General features: G+C 40.2%; 1 protein-coding gene across 1 annotated transcript in view; it reads right to left on the bottom strand.

Moving 5' to 3' along the window:
• The window catches only part of DIPK1A (divergent protein kinase domain 1A), a 120,524-nt gene extending 100,335 nt beyond the window's left edge, over window positions 1–20,189 (bottom strand). The window contains exon 1 of the mRNA XM_037162027.2: window positions 20,063–20,189. Coding sequence (XP_037017922.1) covers window positions 20,063–20,116 — 54 coding nt within the window. The 5' untranslated portion in view covers window positions 20,117–20,189. The remainder of the gene's footprint in view (window positions 1–20,062) is intronic.
• Between the last annotated feature and the right edge of the window lie 478 nt (window positions 20,190–20,667).

Below are 20,667 nucleotides of genomic sequence, written 5' to 3'. Positions count from 1 at the left end.
TTTTTCAGTTGGAACATTAAAAAGCAAGCATGAATTATAAGCAAAAAACCCCTTTTTTTATAGGGGATGTGCAAGCATCACATGTTCTCTTCCCTACTGGAAGAAATAATGGTTTAGCTTCTGGGAAGGAATAAATCCTTGCAGTATTTTCCTTAATAACAGTCTATTAATTTGTACCAGTCTATTAATTCTACCTGCTTTCCTGGCATAGGGAAAATACCTTCATCCTGCAATCAGTGGGTCTCAGGTTCGTAAGGGAGATTTTCCTTTATGAGAATTAACAAGTAAATAACAGTAACAGTACTATTTATAGTTCCCATCTTTTAGATTCAACTTATATGGATCCTTTGTGGTGGTAACAGGACAAAATGTAAAAGCTGACACAAAGTGGAAAAAACAGACAGAAAAAGGAGCACATGCCCCTTCTTAAAAAGGGGGGACTCAAGGAAGATTGTCCAAAGTGGATGAAATGAGGAATAAAGTTATCATTATCTGAAGTTAACTCAGTTGAGCACAAGAATAAATAAAGTTAATACTACAACTATCAAACACTGGAAGAAAATATGATTGTAGTATAAGAAAGTTAAATACTAATTTTTAAAAGTGGAAAGTCAATAGCTATTATCAAAAGTTGATAAATCAAGAACTAGAGGTAAAGTCGACTATTCAGAGCAGCAGCCCCAATCTTTTTGATTGTGCAACCCTCTCAGGAAAATATTTTGGAGCACAAATTCTTAACAGCTATACATTTACTTACTTATATTCTATATAAACTTATAACTATACTAATCTGTTATACATATAGTCTAACTTACACAAAAACAGAAGTTAAAAGTATACAAGAATAATTTTCAATAGATTTTAAGGGGGGAATGCTTAATATAATAATAAACAAAAAACAAAACAGAAAATCACCAGCTATTCTGAAAAACTAAATATTTTAAGATACAGGCTGTCATCGCCGCAGCCGTTGCAGCTGCTGTCTCTAGCCTACCCCCTTCCAGCACTGGACTCCAAATCCTGGTCCCAGAGCTGATTTTATCCCAGGGTCCTTCCTCCTCTACCCTCCTCCCTCCCCAAGGCCTGGCCCTCACCAGGTGCCCAGAGAGCCTGCTTACCTCTCTTACTGGACCAGTAGTCACGGGCCAGTCAGCGGGATGCGGCCGCCATAACCACTCTCCACCCCCAGCCATAGCACTTACTGGGGTGGCCGCCACAGGAAGCTTGACAGCAGGGCTGTGGGCACTTCCAGGATCACAGAATACTGAACACTGAAGAGACTTAAGCTCATCTAATTCACGGCATACAAGAAGAGGGGGGCAGTTGTGACTGCTAGGTCAGCCAGCTGGAGGGGAGAACACACAAACGAATAAGGCAACAAGGAAAGCCAAATTATAAGAGAGCCCACACAAACTGAATAAAGGGCAACCGTAAAACATCCAGTTTAGGAGACCAAAGAGACTCTACCACTGAGTCCCACAGAACTCCTACCACAGTAGTCCACCCCACAAAGGCAGGTAAAGCAGAGTAGCCTGAGATGGAGAAACAAACAAAAAGAGTCACCTAAAATGGGGAGACAAAGACAGAACTTCCAACCAAAAGGAATTGAGGTTCCCCAGAAAAAGAGCTAAATCAAATTGAGGCAAGCAATCTATCAGACATACAATTCAAAGAAATGAGTATAATGATGCTCAAGGAACTCACTGACAACCACAAGGAACCAAGTGGGAACCATAGCAGCATGAAAAAGAAAATAGAAACTATAAACAAGAATGAGGAAGAAATGAAGAATACAATATCTGAAATGAAAAATACACTAGAAGGAATTAAAAGCAGGCTGGCTGAAGCAGAGAAACAAATCAGTGAGCTGGAACACAAGGTAGAAAGAAATACCCAGACAGAGCAACAACATGAAAAAAGACACAAGACAAATGAGGATAGCTTAAGGGAACTTCAGGACAACATGAAACATAACAACACTCACACCACTGAGTTACCAGAAGGAGAAGAAAAGGAGCAAAGGATAAAAAACCTGTTTGAAAATGACAGAAAACTTCCCTAACTCAGTGAGGGGAAAAGTCATGCAATTTCAGGAAGCACAGAGGATACAAAAATAAAGATCAACCCAAAGAGGCTCACTCCAAAACAAATCATAACTAAAATGCTAAATTTTATTTTATTTTTTTACCATTTTTTTATTGATTATGCCATTACATTTGTTCTATTTCCCTCCTCCATCCCCTCCACCCTGCACACCCCCTCCCCCACCATTCCCCCCCTTTAGTTCATGAACACGTGTCTTAAGTTCTTTAGATTCTCTATTTCCCACACTAATCTTACCCTCCCCCCATCTATTTTCTATCTACTGTCTATGCTACTTATTTTCTGTCCCTTCTCCCCCCTTCTCCTTCTCCCACTCCCCTGTTGCGAACCCTCCATGTGATTTCCATTTCTGTGGCTCTGCTTCTGTTTTAGGAGTCCTCTTAGTTTGCTTTTGTTTTAGGTGTGGTTGTTAATAACTGTGAGTTTGCTGTCCTTTCACTGTTCATCTTTTTTATCTTCTTTTTCTTAGGTAAGTCCCTTTCACATTTCATATAATAAGGGCTTGGTGATGACGAACTCCTTGAATTTGGTTTTATCTGAGAAGCACTTTATCTGTCCTTCCATTCTAAATGAAAACTGCTGGATAGAGCAATCTTGGTTGTAGGTCTTTGGTTTTCATTACTTGGAATACTTCTTTCCAGTCCCTTCTTGCCTGTAAGGTCTCTTTTGAGAAATCCACTGACATTCTGATGGGAACTCCTTTGTAGGTGACAGCCCCCTTATCTCTTGCTGCTTCTAGGATTCTCTCCTTCATTTTAATCTTGGCTAATGTAATGATGATGTGCCTTGGTGTGTTCCTTCTTGGGTCCAACTTCTTTGCAACTCTCTGAGCTTCCTGGATTTCCTGGAAGTCTATTTTCTTTGCCAGACTGGAGAAGCTCTCTTTTATTATTTGTTCAAATAAGGTTTCCACTCATGACTGTTCCTCTTTCCCTTCTGGTACCCCTATAATTCGGATGTTGGAGCGTTTAAAGATGTCTTGGAGGTTCCTAAGCTTCTCCTCATTTTTTTGAATTCTTGATTCTTCATATTTTTCTGTTTGGTCATTTTTTCCTTCCTTCTGGTCTGCTCCCTTGATCTGAGTCCCAGTTTTCTTTCTATCACTATTGGTTTCCTGTGCATTTCCATTCATTTCAATTAGTTTAGCCTTCATATGTTCCTCTAATTTGTAACTAAAATCAACCAGTTCTGTGAGTATCCTGATCACCAGTGTTTTGAACTGTGCATCTGAAACTTTGGCTATTTCTTCATTGCTTAGATTTATTGGCTCTGGGGCTCTGAGTTGTTCTTGAGCCATGTTTTTATCTGTTTGTGCCTGTTACAATGAGGAGTGGAGCCTTAGTTGTTTACCAGGGCAGGGCCACCCAGGTTGCTGGTTTGTGATGCTGTATGTGGGGGCGGGGTCAGAGAGTGAGCAATGGCGGTCCTCTCCACTTGCCCAGTCCACCTCACCACTCGCCCCCACTTGTTTATCTCAGTGCAAATGTGCGAGCCCACCGCCCTGCACTGCGCGGTCTCAATGCTCGCCTCTTCACTGGTTTATCTGCGCGCAAATGTGTGACCGACCTACCGCAGACAGTTAGCCGCGCCTCTTCCCTGTGTCTGCCCGTAGCTAGTACCACACCTGGGATTCAAGCCCTCAGCTGCCTGTGCACCGCCCCATCAGGGATCTTTTTTGCCCAATCCACTCTGCTGGCTTCGCCCCTCTCACCAGTTTAGCTGAGCATTTCGTTGTTTTCGGACTCCGTATTGTTGATTTTCTGTGTGGTTTGGTTGCATTTTGTTGTTAAAACTTTGTTTTTAGATTTGGTTGTGCGAGGATGCAAAGCGTCTCCACCTATGCCTCCATCTTGGCGGAAGTCCTAAAATGCTAAATTTTAAAGACAAAGAGAGAATCTTAAAAACAGCAAGAGAGAAACAGGAAGTAACATGGGAGGGAACTCCAATAAGGCTGATTTCTCAACAGAAACATTACAAGGCAGAAGGTAATGTCAAGAAACATTCCAAGTAATGAAGAGCAAAGGCTTGCAACCAAGACTATTCTACCCAGCAAGGCTCTCAATTAAAATGGAAGATGAAATAAAATGTTTCCCACACAAAAGTATACTGGAAGAATACACCTCCACCAAACTAGCACTGCAAAATATCCTAAAGGGATTGCTTTAAGAAGAGGAAGGAAAAGAGCGAGCGAGAGAGGAACACAGGTACAAAGGAAGAAAATGAGTAAGTACCTACCAATAATAACCTTCAATGTTAATGGATTAAATGCTCCAATCAAAAGACATAGGGTAGCTGAATGGATAAGAAAACACAACCTGCACATATGTGGCCTACAAGAGACCCACCTCAAAAAAAAAAAAAAAAAAAGACCTATACAGACTGAAAGTAAAGACTTGGGGAAAAATATTCCAAGAAAATGGACATAAAAAAAGTGGGTGTAGCAATACTTATAGCAGACAAAATAGACTTGAAAACGAAAGCCATAAAGAGAGATCCAGAAGGACACTTCACAATACTCAAGGGAAGAATTTATCAAGAAGATATAACATTAGAAACATATATGCACCCAACATAGGAGCACCCAAATATATGAGGAAAATCTTTGAGGACTTCAAGAAATATATGGATAGCAACACATTTATACTAGGGGATTCTAACACCCCACTGTCGGAGTGGATAGATCTTCCACACAAATTATCAACAAGGATATTGCAGCACTGAATAATGTCCTAGATCAAATGGACTTATCTGATATACACAGAATCTTTCATCCCAATGAAGCAAAATATACATTCTTTTCAAATGCACATCAAATATTTTCAAAGACAGGACACAAAACAAGCTTCAACAAATTCAAGAAAATTGAAATCATATCAAGCATTTTCTCACACCACGAGGGCCTGAAACTAGAAACCAACCTCAAGGAAAAAACTCAAAAACACTCGTGGAGACTGAATAGCATGCTATTAAACAACGAATGAGTTAATAATGATATCAAGGAAAAAATCAAAAAGTTTCTGGAAACAAATCAAAATGCACACGCAACAGTCCAAAACTTATGGCAGTCCTGAGAGAGAGTTCATAGCAATACAGGCCTACTTAAACAAGAAACGTTTCAAATAAACAACCTAACCCTACATCTACAAGAACTGGAGAAACAACAACAAAGCCCAGAGTGAGTAGAAGGAAGGAAATAATCAAGATCAGAACAGAATTAAATGACATAGAGACTGAAAGATCAATTCAAAGGATCAATAAATCTGGGAGTTGGTTTTTTGAAAAGATAAGCAAAATCAACAAGCCTTTAACCAGACTCATCAAGAAAAAAAGGGAGAAGACCGAAATAAATAAAATCAGAAACAAAGAGGAGAAATTATATTTGATACCACAGAAATACAAAGAAATTACTACGAATAAGTATATTCCAAGAAATTTGAAAACCTGGACAAAATGGACAAATTTCTAGAACCATATAATCCTCCAAAGCTGAGTCAAAAAGCAGAAAGCCTGAACAGACCAATAACAGCTAGTGAAATTGAAGCAGTAATCAAAAAACTCCTGGCACACAAAAACGCTGGACCAAACAGCTTCACAGAAGAATTTTACCAAACATTTAGGGAAGAGCTAACCCCAATCCTTCTTAAACTATTCCAAACAAATCCAAGAAGAGGGAAGACTCCCAAACTCTTTTTATGAGACCAGCATTATCCTAATCCCAGAACCAGATAAAGACACAACAAAGAAAACTATAGGCAACATCACTCATGAACAGAGATGCTAAAATTCTGAACCAGATATTGGCAAACCAGATCCAGCAATACATTAAAAAGATCATACAACATAATCAAGTGGAATTCATCTCAGGGATTCAAGGATGGTTCAATTTACACAAGTCAATAAATGTAATACATCATGTAAACAAAATGAAAGACAAAAACCATAATTATATCAATAGATGCTAAAAAAGCATTTGATAAAGTACAGCACCCATTTACAATACACTCAGTGGTGTGGAAGTATACATCAACATAATAAAGGCCATATATGACAGAACTACAAACAACATATACTCAATGGACAAAAACTAAAAACTTTCCCACTAAGATCAGGAACAAGACAAGGATGTCCAGTTTCATCATTTCTGTTTAACATAGTATTAGAAGTTCTAGCCACAGTGATCAGACAAGAAACAGAAGTAAAAGGCATCCAATTTGGAAAAGAGAAAATACAACTTATTATTTGCAGATGACAAAGAAATCCTATAGACTCCACCAAAAAACTACTTGACCTACTAAGTGAATTTTACAAAACAGCAGAATACAAAGTCAATATTCAGAAATTGAAGGCATTTTTGTACACTAATCGTGAAATACCAGAAACAGAAATGAGGAAAAAATTGCATTTAATATAGTAACAAGAAAAATAAAATATCTAGAAATAAACTTAATCAAGGAGGTAAAAGACCTGTACTCAGAAAACTATAGAACACTGAAGAAAGAAATTAAGGAAGACACAAATAAATGGAAGCATATACCATGTTCATGGATCAGAAGAATTAATTGGTAGTATTAAAATGTCCATACTACCCAAAGCAATCTATAGATTCAACGCAATTCCTATTAAAACACCAATGACATATTTCACATAGAACAAATATTTCAAAAATTTATATAGAACCATAAACAACCCCGAACAGCTGCAGCAATTCTGAGAAAGAACAAAGTAAGAGGGACCACAATACCTGACATCAAAGTACATGATAAGGCCACCGTAATCAAAACAGCTGGTACTGGCATAAGAACAGACACATAGAACAATGGAACAGAATAGAGAACACAGAAATAAACCCGTGTCTCTATGGTCAGTTAATATTCAACAACGGGTGCAGGAACATAAAATGAAGGGAAAAAAAGCCTATTCATCAAGTGCTGTTGGTAGATCTGGACAGATACATGCAAAAAAATGAAACTAGATCACCAACTTACACCATCCACCAAAATAAATTCAAGATGAATAAAAGGATTAAATATAAGTTGTGACACCATAAAAGTCCTAGAGGAGAAAACTGGCAGGAAAATTTCAGATATCCCATGCAATTGTTTTACCAATACATCTTCTAGGGCAAGATATGTAATGGAAAGAGTAAACAAATGGGACTACATCAAGTTAAAAAGCTTCTGCACAGCTAAAGAAAAGGGAGCCAACCGTATGGGGAAACATATTTGCCAACGATACTTTGGACAGGGTTTAATTCCAAAATATATAAACAACTCACATGACTCCACACTAAAAACACAAACAATCCAATTAAAAAATGTGCTAAGGACCTGAAGAGACATTTCTCCAAGGAGGATATACAGAGGGCCCATAGACATATGAAAGAATGCTCAACATCAGTAGGTATCAGAGAGCTGAAAATGAAAACCACAAGAGACATTACTTCACACCTGTCAGAATGGCCATCATTAACAAATCAACAAACAAGTGCTGGTGAGGTTGTGGAGAGAAAGGAACCCTAGTACAGTTAGTGGAAATGCAGACTGGTGCAGCCACTGTGGAAAACAGCATGAAATTTCCTCAAAAAAACAAAAATGGAACTGTCTTCTGATCCAGTGATTCCACTGCTGGGATTATACTCTAAGTATCCTGAAACACCAATGCAAAAGAACTTGTGTACCCCAATATTCATAGCAGCACTATTTATAATAGCCAAGTGCTAGAAACAGCCTAAGTGCCCATCAGTAAATGAGTGGATCAAAAATCTGTAGTATAGTTACCCAGTGAAATACCATGCAGCAGAAAGAAGGAGCTGACAGCATGGATGGAACGAACTAGAGAGCATTATGCTGAGTGATGATATAAGCCAGGTGGTGAAAGACAAGACACCATATGATCTCACCTATAGGTGGAACCTAATCAACAAAACAAACAAGCAAACAAAATATAACCAGAGACATGGTAATAAAGAACAAACTTACAGTGACCAGAGGGGGAGTGGGAGGGGTAATGAGGGCCTGGGAGAACGGAAAGAGGCAAGTCAAGGAACATGTATAAAGGACCCATGGGTATGGACAACAGGGTGAAGACTGAATGTGAGGCAGGGGCAGGGCAGGGGAGAGTAACAGAAAAAGTCAGAAAACTGTAATTGAGTAACAATAAAAAAGATATAAAAAGTATATGAGAATAAATAAAATTTCAAAGGACTGCTGCCAGTACCCAAAATCAGCATCTCATGCACCTTCCAGGATGTACACAGTTCCCTTTTGACACACTGTTCTAGAAGTCAGAGTTGTAGCCACTAGGAAAGCAAAAAAGATAAGTGGTTCAAAGAGGCTACCTTTTGGGAGTAAAGCTGGGACTAGGAAGAAGTAGAAGGGGAGATTTTACTATACACATTCTCTTTCCCATAATAAGTTCATCTACTCAGCTCCAAAAAGCTCTATGTCTCTACAAGTATGTATACTGATTTATTCATTCAACAAACATATTGAGCATCTACTCTGAGACAGGCCCAGGGGATAAAGAGAGGAAACTGCCACACTGGCTCTCAAGGAGATCACAGATTGAGGCATAAAAACCACTGATGACAATTCAGTATCACAATGCTATTAAGAGAAATATGTGGCAGATATGATGTACAGAAGAGGTACACTAGTATTGTGTTGGATGTTAGGGAAGGATTGCTGAAAGGTCACCTTTCCTTTGAGTTGAAACTTAAGGGACAAGTAGAAAACTGAGAATAAACCAGGTGAAGAGGAATGCAGGGATATTCTGTAAGGACATCCTAAGGCAAAAAGGAAAATAGGTGGGGGAGACAGATTGACATGTGAGAGACGGTGTGTTTTATTTACGAAAGTGGAAGGTTTTTTTAAAAAAATTATTTTATTGTTGTTCAATTACAGTTGTCTGCATTTCCCCTCCCCACCACTCCCCGCCACCCCAGCCAAACCCACCTCCCTCCCTTACTTCTGCGCTTTCCCTTGGTTTTGTCCCTGTGTCCTTTATAGTAGTTCCTGAAAACCCTTCCCCCCATTATGCCCTCCCACCTCCCCTCTGGTTACTGTCAGATTGTTCTTAATTTCAATGTCTCTGGTTATATTTTGCTTGCTTTTTTCTTTTGTTGATTATGTTCCAGTTAATGATGAGATCATGTGGTATTTGTTCCTCACCATCTGGCTAACGAAACTGGAAGTTTTTGAGGATTACTAGAGCAAATGATGTGTGAGCTAGTAGTGGCAGGAATGAAATGGCAAGACAGGAAGGGGCAAGAAATGAAGGGTCATGCTCAGAACTGCGTATTCTCCCGAAGGCAATGGGCAGCTACTGAAGAATTTCACCAACAGGGAGGGAAACCCAATCAAATGTGCACTTTGGGGAAAATTATTCTGAAAGCAATGTGAAGGATGTATCTAAAGACAGGGGTAAATGAGGCAGGAAGGGCATTCTGGAGACTACTGCACTGGGCTTAAGAGACAAAAGGAGAGAATTGCAGTACCAGTGGAAACAAATGGCTCACCATCACTAATCATCAGGCAAATGCAAGTCAAAATCACAGGGAGACATCTCCTTAACACTTGTTGGAAAGGCTGTCATCAAAAAGACCAGAGATAACAACCACTGGCAAGTATATGGAAAAAAGGGAACCCTTGTGCAATGTAGGTGAGAATGTAAACTGGTGCAACCACTATGGGCAACAATATAGAGGTTCTACAAAAAATTAAAAATAGAACTACCACATGATCCAGTATTCCTACTTCTGGGAAAGTAGCCAAAGGATATGAAAATAAGATATCAAACTCCCAAGTTGATTGCAGCACTTATCAAAATAGCCCAGATACAGAAATGATCCAGGTGCCCAGTAACAAATGAACAGATAAAGGTGGATACACACACACACACACACACACACACACACACACACACACAACACAGAATATTATTCAGCCATGAGAAAAAAGAAAAGTCTGCCATTTGTGACAAAATGGATGGACACTGAGGGCATTAAACTAAATGAAATAAGCCAGACAGAAAAAGATAAATACTGAATGTTTTCACTTATATATGAAATTTACAAAAAAAGTTCTTTTTAGGGAAAACTCATAGAAACAGATTGTAGAAAAATGGTTGCCAGGGACTAGGGGGGTAGGAGTTATAAGATAAATAAAATCTGAAGATCTAATGTATAACATGGTAACTACAGTTGATAAAACTGTGTTTTAAAAAAAAGAAAGAAAGAAGTGAGAGGCCCTGAATGGTGTGCCTCAGTGAGCTGGGCATCATCCCACAAACCGAAAGGTCGCCAGTTCGATTCCTGGTCAGGGCACATACCTGGGTTGCAAGCCAGTTCCCCATTGGGGGTATGCAAGAGGGAATCAATCGATCATCAATGGTTCTCTCCCTTTCTCCCTCCCTTCCCCCTCTCTAAAAAATAAATAAAATCTTTTTTAAAAGGTGATACAATCAAATATTATTTAGGAGATGCACTAGAGGACCTGCTGAGGGATTAAATATAAGGGTAAGGAAAGAGGGAGAGTCTAAAAGGATTTGGATATATTTCTCTCTTGAGTAACTGGAGAATATCACTAACTGAAACAGGAAAAGAAGTTGGGGGTGGGTTTAGATTTGGGCATGTTGAATATGAGGCACTAGAAGATATAAAATAAGCAGCTGGAAACACAAATCTCAACTGCTGGGGGAAGGTATGGACTGGTGACACAGAGTTGAGTCCCATTAGTATTGATTTATGATGGAAGCCATGTGAGAGATGCAATTACCCAAAGTGAATGTTCAAAATCAGAAGAAGAAGGAGGAGGAGGAGGAGGAGGAGGAGGAGGAAGGAAGGAGGAGGAAGAAGGAAGGAGGAGGAAGGAGGAAGAAGGAGAAAGGAAGGAGGGAGGAGGGAGAAAGGAGGGAGGAGGAGGAGGAGGCTGGAGTCCTGAAGAAATCAGGGCGCAAAGGAAGATGAGACCAAAAGGAAATTGTGGGAGTGTCAGGGCAAGAAAGAAAGAAGGTCAGAGAAGCAAGGAGGTAGTAAGTGAGCACAGAAGAGTAGTTGAAATGACAGATCATGGGATCCTGACTGACAGAAAATGGAGGGAAGCCAAAGAGAGTGGACAGGACAGGGAAAACTGGAATGGCAAGGACCTCAATTATGATGACAATGATAAGGATATGATCGTGGTGTTCTTAACACTAAAGAGTAAGAATGCAAAAGAGAGAAGTGTGTGCTTAGTGCTGAATATCTTAGAGTGACTGCACAATATTTTTGAATATATGTTAAAATGTATGTACTATACTGCACATCCTGAGTGTATACATGCTCAGGATAAAGGACAAGACCAGGGTAGTAAACAGGCTCTGCCTTCACTGGGGACAAATTCAGTTCTACTGGATCAGGTGTGATTGAAAATGTTGTAAGCTGACTCATTAAAACAAAACCAAGTATTGTCTTCTTTAAGGGGTAAAGAAAAACAACTTTAATCAATTATAGTAATAAATAGGTTACACTTTAAGGAAGCTTTTCTTAGAATTCAAACTTACGCTAGTTTGTGTAAGGGTAGTAAGGATTTAAGAACTGCATTTATATTAACAACACAGAGGTTAAGGATGCTACCCCTCCCCCACCAGAGAAAATCCAAGTATAACTATTGACTAACCCCAAAACTTAATTACTAAATGGCCTACTGTTGACTATAAGCCTTAACAATAACATAAATTGTCAATTAACACATACTTTATGTGTTATATGTATTATATACTGTATTCTTACAATGAAGTAAGCTAGAGAAAACAAAATGTTACTTAGAAAGCTGTAAAAAAGGGAAAATACATTTCTGTATTTACTGAAAAAAAATCCATGTATAAGTAGACCTGATAAGTTCAAACCCATGTTGTTCAAGAGTCAAGTGTATTAAAAATCAAGTATTTACACATGTGATTGTTCAGCAGATATTTCCATTTTCTTTCCTTTTAATAATTACCCAAAATTCCTCTCACAGAAACTGCAGAGATGATAAATACAATAACTCTTTTATAAAATTTCTTCTATGGCAACATCTTTAAACCTAATAATAATGGGAAAAAACAAAATATTTTAGAAAATGATTAATTTTTTTAAATGTCAGAATTCATTTACATTCTTTCTGTGACAGGCAGAATTCTAAAGATGTCTCCCTCTTGATTCCCAACCCCTGGTTATTTAATCAAACATTAATCTAGGTATTGCTGTGAAGGAGCTTTGCAGTTGAAACTAAGGTCACTAAATCAGCTGACTTTTAATATAGAAATACTATCCTGGATTATCCTGGTGGACCCAATGTAATCATATAAGCTCTTGAAACAGAACAGGAAGGCAGAAGAGTCAGAGAGATGAGACAGAAGGGAAAGTCAGAGACATTCAAAGCCCGCAAAAGACTCCAACCACTATTACTGGATTTGAAGTTAGAGAAAGGAAGCCATGAACAATGGAATTTAGGCAGCCTCTAGAAGCTGAGAACCGCCACCAGCCAACAGCCACCAAGTAATGGAGAACTCAGTTCTACAACTGAACAGAACTGAATTGTGACTATACCCTGAAAGAGTCCGGAAAGTCAATTCATTCTCAGAGCTCCAGCAGGAAACTCAACCTTAGCAACACCTCGATTTGCAACCTGGGGAAACCTAGAGCAGAGAACTAGCTGGGACACACTGTGCCAACTGTAAGAGAAAAAAGGAACATTCTCCAAACAACAACTGAGGAGCGCATGAAAAGATGATTGACACATGCAAAGGACTCTAAACACTAATCATCAGGAAATGCAAATCAAAACCACAATGAGATATCACCTTATACCCGTTAAAAAGGTAGCTATTGCCCTGGCTGGTGTTGCTCAAGTGGATTGAGCACTAGCTTGAGAACCCAAGAGTAGCTGGTTTTATTTCCAGTCAGGGCACATGCCTAGGTGGCAGGCCAGGTCCCCAGTAGGGGGCGCGCAAGAGGCAACCACACACTGATATTTCCCTCTCTTTCTCCCTCCCTTCCCTTCTCTAAAAAATAAAATAAAATAAAATAAATTTTTTAAAGGTGGCTATCAAAAACAAAACAAAAACAGAAAATAAATGCTGGTGGGGATGTACAGAAATTGGAACCCTTGTGCATTCTATGCTGAAATGTAAAATAGTATAGCCGCTACAGAAAACAGTATGGAGGTTCCTCAAAATATTAAAAATAGAATTACACTACAATCCAGGAATCCCACTTCAAGGTATCCATGTACTGAAAGCAGGATCTCAAAGAGATATTGGCACTCTCACGTTCACTGCATTATTTGTAATAATTTTGGGCCTTTTAAAAAAAGGAAGAAGGAAAGAAAGAAAATTCTGCCATTTGGGACAACATGGATGAACCTGGAGGGTATTATGCGAAGTGAAATTAGCCAGTCACAATAAACACATACGGCCTAATTCTACTTATATGCAGTATCTAAAGAAGTCAGAGTTACAGAAACCTAAAGTAGAATGTATAATAGTTACCAGAGGTTGGAGGCGGGGGTGGCAAAATGGGGAGTCAGTTGTTCAATAGGCAGAGTTTCAGTTTTATAAGATGAAGAAGTTCTAGAGATCTGTTGCCAACAATGTGTATATAGTTAACACTACTTTAGCATACACTTAAAAACTGTAAAGATGGTGAACTTTATGTGTTTTGCAGCACATTAAAAAACAAAAGAGCCGTGGTTGGTGTAGCTCAGTGGATTGAGCTCGGGCCTGCGAACCACACGTTCGCGGTTCAATTGCCAGTCAGGGCACATGCCTAGGTTGCAGGCCAGTTCCCAGCAGGGGACTCATGAGAGGCAACCATACATTGATATTTCTCTCCTACTCTCCTTCCCTTCCTCTCTAAAGATAAAAAAAAAAAAGAAAAGAAAAAGAAAAAACATGACCACAATACCATGATCACATCTAAAGAAGATAATTATTTAATTTCATTAAACACTCAACCAAAAAATAAAAAATAACTACTTACTTCAGAAGAAAAACTCATCCACTAATATTTTGGGTTTTTAAAACCCAAAATTGTGTTCATATTTCAATATCCTGGTTTTTCTAAACTCCTATACTTTGTACATTAAAAGGTTTGAAAGGGGAAAGTATTCACAAGTTACTCAAATGTCTAGAAATAGGTATGTTAAAAAGGTGAGACATTTCTCTTTTCAATCAGACAATATAAAAAGTTAGTACTTACCAGAGTGGTACGGTATGGTTTTTAGAGTCAACTTCAAGAAATGAAAACATTAAAATGGACCTAACTACTAAAAGGAAGGAAGGAAGGAAGGAAGGAAGGGAGGGAGGGAGGGAGGGAGGGAGGGAGGGAGGGAGGGAGGGAGGGAGGGAGGGAGGGAGGAAGGGAGGGAGGAAGGCAGGCTTCTGTAGAGAATGCAAAACAACGGAATAGCCATCAAGCTGAAAAACTGGGGCACTGGGGAGATGACAATGAAGAAGCATTTTTACCATGTGCTCCAACACGGAAGTGTAGTGAAGATGAAATCTGCCTGAGAATTCACTGAGTTTCCAACAGGGGTATAAAAGCAACTAATGGTAATAGCAAGTGGTTGCATTATAATCCTATGCTTGAATTTAAGACATTATGGGATGCATATGCTCTCTGCACACACACCAATCTCAGAAGATTTAGATTTAGAATTAATATGAAGATTTAGTTTCAGACAAAGGCAAAAGCTTAGCTCTGAAGAGCAGGTCTGATAAAGCTGATGAGAATCGCACCACTTATGGTCCTTCTCTCTCTAAAGCCTTGGGGGAATAGGGAACAACTACCCGCTCTAATTATCCTTAGAATTAAAATAATCCTAGAGGCTGAAAATGAGCAAGAAGTCATATTACTTTTACTATGGTATTTGTCAACACTGCACTATTACCAGTTAATCTGTAACAGTAACCCTGACACTAAATCCCACAAAATATCCACTTTAAGTCCTAAAGAACCAAACCATTTACAGTAGTCATGTTTGAAAAACAGCACATACCAACCAAAGAGCCAAGAAATGTTAAATGAGTGCTAACACCCTAATTAGAACGTACCATCTATCCATGCATTCATGTGAGCCTTATTGGACACATGATGAAACTGCTAGAGCAGTTATGTTTAAGAGGGTGATGCCTCAAGAAATTTAAAACTTTTGCAATCCCAAAGGGCCTGAAACCTTCAGAAGTACCCAAGTATCTGATACTTCAAATTTCATTAGAATTTTGCTAGCTTTTTATGTGTAACAGGGCATGCAGGCAGAATGACTGGAATGGAAAATGTGTATAACCTAAGTATAGGGAATTACCCTTAATTGTTCCAAGTTTCATTCTTCAGGACTTAAATGACAGTGAGAAGGAAGAAGGTATTCAAAACCAAAACCAACAAATTATAGGGCTGCTATGTTATCAGCCCCACTCAGACTATGAGTAAACGCTAAACAAAGTAGATCCTAATTTGTAGAGAACACACTGCTAAAAACAGACAAATGCAGGTGTCCCAGTCACCACATCGAGTAAGCCAAAAGCAATATCACCATATGGGGAGTGGAAGAAATACTGTCTAAAAATGGTCTAAACTGGTTAACACATCCAATTTCTGATCTCAGAGGCAGGATTCTACTCTGTTCCATGCATACTTAGTCAAACCAGGAAATACTATTTCCCAGGTAAGGTTCCTCAAAAATTGCTGGAATGCCCTGCCATGAGAAGCTGGCTCTGCAGGTCACAGGCCCTCCTGGCTCACAGAGAGGCCACACAAGCAAACAGTGTGCCTGCGCCACTCCTCTGGGAAAAGTGCTCCCTGCACCAAAAAGCTGGCATTGCAACAAGAGGTAGAGGGAAGGACCACATCACAATGGTATAAACTCAATTCCTTCTTTTTCACAGGTTTATTGAGATATAACTCATATACCATACAATGTATTCATTTAAACTATACATTTCAATGGTTCTGAGTATACTGACAGAGTTGTGCAACCATAACCAGTATCAATCCTGGAACATTTCCATTACCTCAAAAAGACACTTCATACCCATTTTCCCCCCAACCCTCCCAGTTCCAAGCAACAATTATCTATTTTCTGTCTTCATAGATTTACCTGCTGTGGACACTTCATATAATTAGAACCACATAATTATGTGGTCTCTTGTGACCAGCTTCTTCCATATACTTAATGTTTACAAGGTTCATCTATGTTACAGCATGTATCAGTTCTTCACTCTTTATTGCTGAATAATATTCTACTCTATGGATATACCACATCAGTTGTTTTCTTTACAAGCAGAATCTCTTTTGCTATATATATGAACAAAGCTATAAATAATGATCAGGCCCCACATTAGTCCATAAATGCCTATTTAATCCATATTATAGCTGAAAACATATCATTTATTGCATAATACTAAAGTTCTCTAGAACCATTATCAATTACCCCAGTGATACCTGGATTAGTGAAGACACTGGGAATGAAGCTCTTTTATACCTAAGTCAATTATTTAAAAATTTGTTTCCCTGTAATCTGTAGGAAGGGGGGAGATGCAATTAATTTCAAGCCCTAAAGCCTGAACACCTCAGGACACAAATGTTTTTTGATTCCACCCAGCTGAAGACAAACTGCAAAAGTGCAAGTATACAATACTCATCTCTATAACCTCCTCCTCTTCTTGCTGTGCCCTCTATCTTTTCTGCCTATCTTTGCAATACAATTCCTTTTGTACTCTTTACCCCTTTCCCTACCCCCAAACGAAACAAGATTTTTTACACCTGTTGACTAATTACAACCTCACTTTGAATTAAAATTATACATTTTCTAAAAATGTTACTTAAAAGAGACATTTATTCTCTAAGACATATATATCCCAAGACATGAAATGAAAATTAGTTTCCCTCAAATGAAGAATTTCCAGTAGGAACAAGCTGGTTAGGGGAGAGTTTCTGTTTTGTTTTTTGCCAAGAGAACCTCTCAAATCACAGTAAATCCACTCAATGGCAAATCGAATTTACTCAGTCCTATTAGGGTAATGCATCCTGGGGGGGGGGGTGAAAAAATAAGGAATTGTTATTAATTTCCTAGGCATGATAATGGTAAAGTATAATTATGTGTAAAAATACCCTTATCTGTTAGAAATGCATACTGAGATATTTGAATAAAATGATGTGATATCTCATATTTACTTGAAAATACTTTAGGTAGTTGGAAGAACGGTATGGGGGAGGGAAAATTAAACAAAATACTGATAATTGTGGAAGGCAGCTGGTAGGTAGGTGCAGGAGAGTTCATTATTCTTTTCCACTTTATTTACTTTTAAAATGTTCCATAGTAAAATACTTTTAGAGGAGAGAGATAAACTGTTCTCTTCCACTCAGATACTCTTTATTCCTTTCCTTCATAGGACTTAATGTTGTCAATACATATTTCTGAGATTATTTGATTAATGTTTGTCTCCCTGACTCAACTATAAGGTGTTTATTTAGCTCCTACAGAACACCTACCACCTCGCAAAGTTTCTGGCATGTGACAAATATTTATTAAGTAAGTGAATGAGTCAATAAAATAAGTAATATCATGCACTCAATATATAAAGGAAAGGAGGGAGTGGAAAGCCAGGGACCTTTGGTTGAAGGAATTCAACATATTTACTTACATGTATTTACAATTAAGGTTCATATGCTTTTCTATTTAAAATGAAGTAAAGGTATAACAAAACAGATTTAACTTCATCTGGCTTATCTCACCACATTCATGTGATGCATTCAGCTAAGAACCACAATTTCAACTTTATGATGTGGAAACTATGAAGCCAAAAAGTTATAAAACTTTTTCAAAGCCATAATGAAATAGATGCACAAATGAACAAAACTCAGCTCTTCATCATGACTCATACTTTTTCTAAAGGAACATGATTTTATTCTCAAGAAAAATATGAAAGTAATACTGTATATGTTAATTCAACCTTCAGTTGTTGAGAAACTGAGTAGCTGTATAGTAGACTCAGTTGAATAGATTTTATTTTGATTTGTGCAAAACAATTCGAGGTTGAAGCACCTACTGATAGAGAAAGCATGAAAAACAGAAGGTGAGGAATTTAGGTAGCAGGTAATGGAAGAAGATACGACTCTTGGGTATCTGAGGGCCTTTTTTAAAAACTGATTAAATTGACAATAAGAAAGTTTATGCAAAGAATAAATACAAATACCAAGACAATGTTTAAAACACCAATTCCCTGGGTTTCCAAGTCTCAAATAATACCATAATCAATAAAGTTTCTGTTTAATCATTATTTTATGTAGAAATAACCTACTAAAATATCACTCTGCCCAAAATCCTTTTGAAATGCTTAAAATCTGTGTTCACCTTAATTTAGTAACAGATAATGATGTGCACAATTAGAAAGGCAAAATACCAAGTGTTTGCTGTTAATGGAGACATAAATATTTGTAAAAACTAATCGTAATCAATCTGAAAGCTCTTGTGCTATAGTGCCAAAAAGTGTCACAGCCATATCTGCAGAGAACACTTAGAGGCAAGCAAATTAAAGTCTAAAACTAAGACTGCCACAAAATCTAAAAGGTTCAAAATAAATACCTAAATAGTTTTAGTAAAAAGAAAAGTTTTAAATAGCTCAATAAACTTATTTTGGGGATAGTCTGGAAAGGCATTATGTTCGTCACATAAAGGTACCACGTAGCCTGGACTGAATTCTAGCCCGGGTTGCTGCACGGTTCCTCAGGACACAGTTACTACTGGAGGAACTGCTACAAAGACCCATCATTTCATGGGTTGTCAAACCATGCTTCCAATCTGCAGCACATCACTCATGGCAGGGTAATGACTTACAAATGCAATGTCCAAACGAAAACGAAAGATTTACTTGCTCCACGATGATTTCTTAAACTTTTTAAACAATTTATAAAAACACCAGCTGAGCAGGAATTCCTGTCCCAGAACTATCTATCAATTCCTTTAAGTCTTTTCTTGTAAGAAGTAAAAGAATACTGTCCTCTGAATGCAGACAATACCGCTGCCCCGTGCCAGGCATTGATTTGTAGTTGTTTTTCCAAAGGGGTGATGGATTTGCCCTCAGCTACTAATGATGTCCACTAGGTCCCCCTAGTGACCAAGTAAATACATGAAGGCAATAGTAGTGTTCGAAGACTGACTGGCAGCGGAACAGAGGGTGGAACGGAAATCATGAAAAATTAACACGCGAACAGTACACATGACATGACTGAGAATAACATTTGTATTGCTGGGGTATTTGGGATCGCCACCAGACACTGTCTCCTTCCCTTTTAAAAAGCAAACAGCCATCCGACTCTATCGGGCTTCGGAGCCCTACCTCCCATTTAAATCACGGATGATGGAAAGATCGAACCAAGGGGTTCGGCACGAGGCACACGGGGCTTCTCAGGGGTTCCGGGAAACAGTGATGTGACAAATTGCCATTATTTTCCAAAATATGGAAGAATGACACACCACCTTACCTACCACCGATTAAAGACCCAGGACACAGAATCGAAAACAGCCGACCTGTGGGGCCCACGAGGGAAGGGGGAGGAGAGCACCAAGACCGAGGAGAAGACCGAGGCACGTCCCGAACCCAGACTGCCCAGCCCTGACTGCTAGGGCTATAGGGTCGCACCCGAATCACGTCTCGGGGCTCCTGGGAAGCGAGGGGTGCGAGGGCGAGCCCGGGCCGGGTGACCTGGGTCTCAGAGCATTGCAGGTCGGGGCACGGGAGGTGCAAGGGCAACGGCTGTGGGGCGCGGGCAGTGCTGCCTCGGGGGCTGCGGCGCCCGGGCGGCTGGGAGGGCGCGCCGCCAGGTGCCGACAGCAGGGGGCAGCGGGGTTCCGGCGGGCGCCGACCAAGGGAAGAGGAGGGAGGTAGGCAAGTACCGCGCGGCGAGGGAGGGCGCGCGGCGGGCTCGCCGCCGGCCTACCTGGAGGTAATACGGTTTCCTTAGCCAGGCCCCCGGACAGAGACTCCTCGCCATGGTAATCACACATCGCCCCGCCGCGCCGCAGTCAGTGGCAGACCGGAGCGCTGGCGGCCCGGCTCCCCGCCTTCCCCCGCCTCCCCGCCCCCGGCGCTGCCGGGCCCGCCCACTCCTCCTCCCCCGCCCCGGCGCGCGCGGCGCTCTTCGCGGCTCCGCTGCGGTGTTGGTGGCCCGCTGCCCGAGGCCCGGCCTCTCGTTCCGCTCTCGCGGCCGTCGTGGCTGTCAGAGTCGCTGCTGCCGACGCCGCCATAAAAGGGAGTCGCTCGTCGCCTCAGCCGACACAAATCCAGCTGTGCCTGGCGCTTAAAGGGGAGGCGTGCGGAGGAGGGAGGGGGCGCCGCCGACGCTCTGGTGTAACACGCTCCGCTCCGCGCGGGGCGGGCCGGACCGGACGCGGCGAGGGCCTGTGCCGCGCGTGGGTCCAAGGCGCTGGCTCCGGGCTCCCTCGGCTACGCCCGCGCGGCGGTACTGGCAAGGGAGCGTCCCTTAGGATTCTGCTCCTTCAGCAAGGACGTGTCTGGGCCGGTTGCATGGAAATTCAAGAAAGC

The sequence above is a fragment of the Artibeus jamaicensis genome, unplaced genomic scaffold (assembly GCF_021234435.1).
Source record: "Artibeus jamaicensis isolate MK-2021 breed Jamaican fruit bat unplaced genomic scaffold, CSHL_Jam_final contig_482, whole genome shotgun sequence".
NCBI classification, from domain to species: Eukaryota; Metazoa; Chordata; class Mammalia; order Chiroptera; family Phyllostomidae; genus Artibeus; species Artibeus jamaicensis.
The sequence above is the reverse complement of the archived record's forward strand: the minus strand, read 5'-3'. Positions and strand labels throughout refer to the sequence as shown.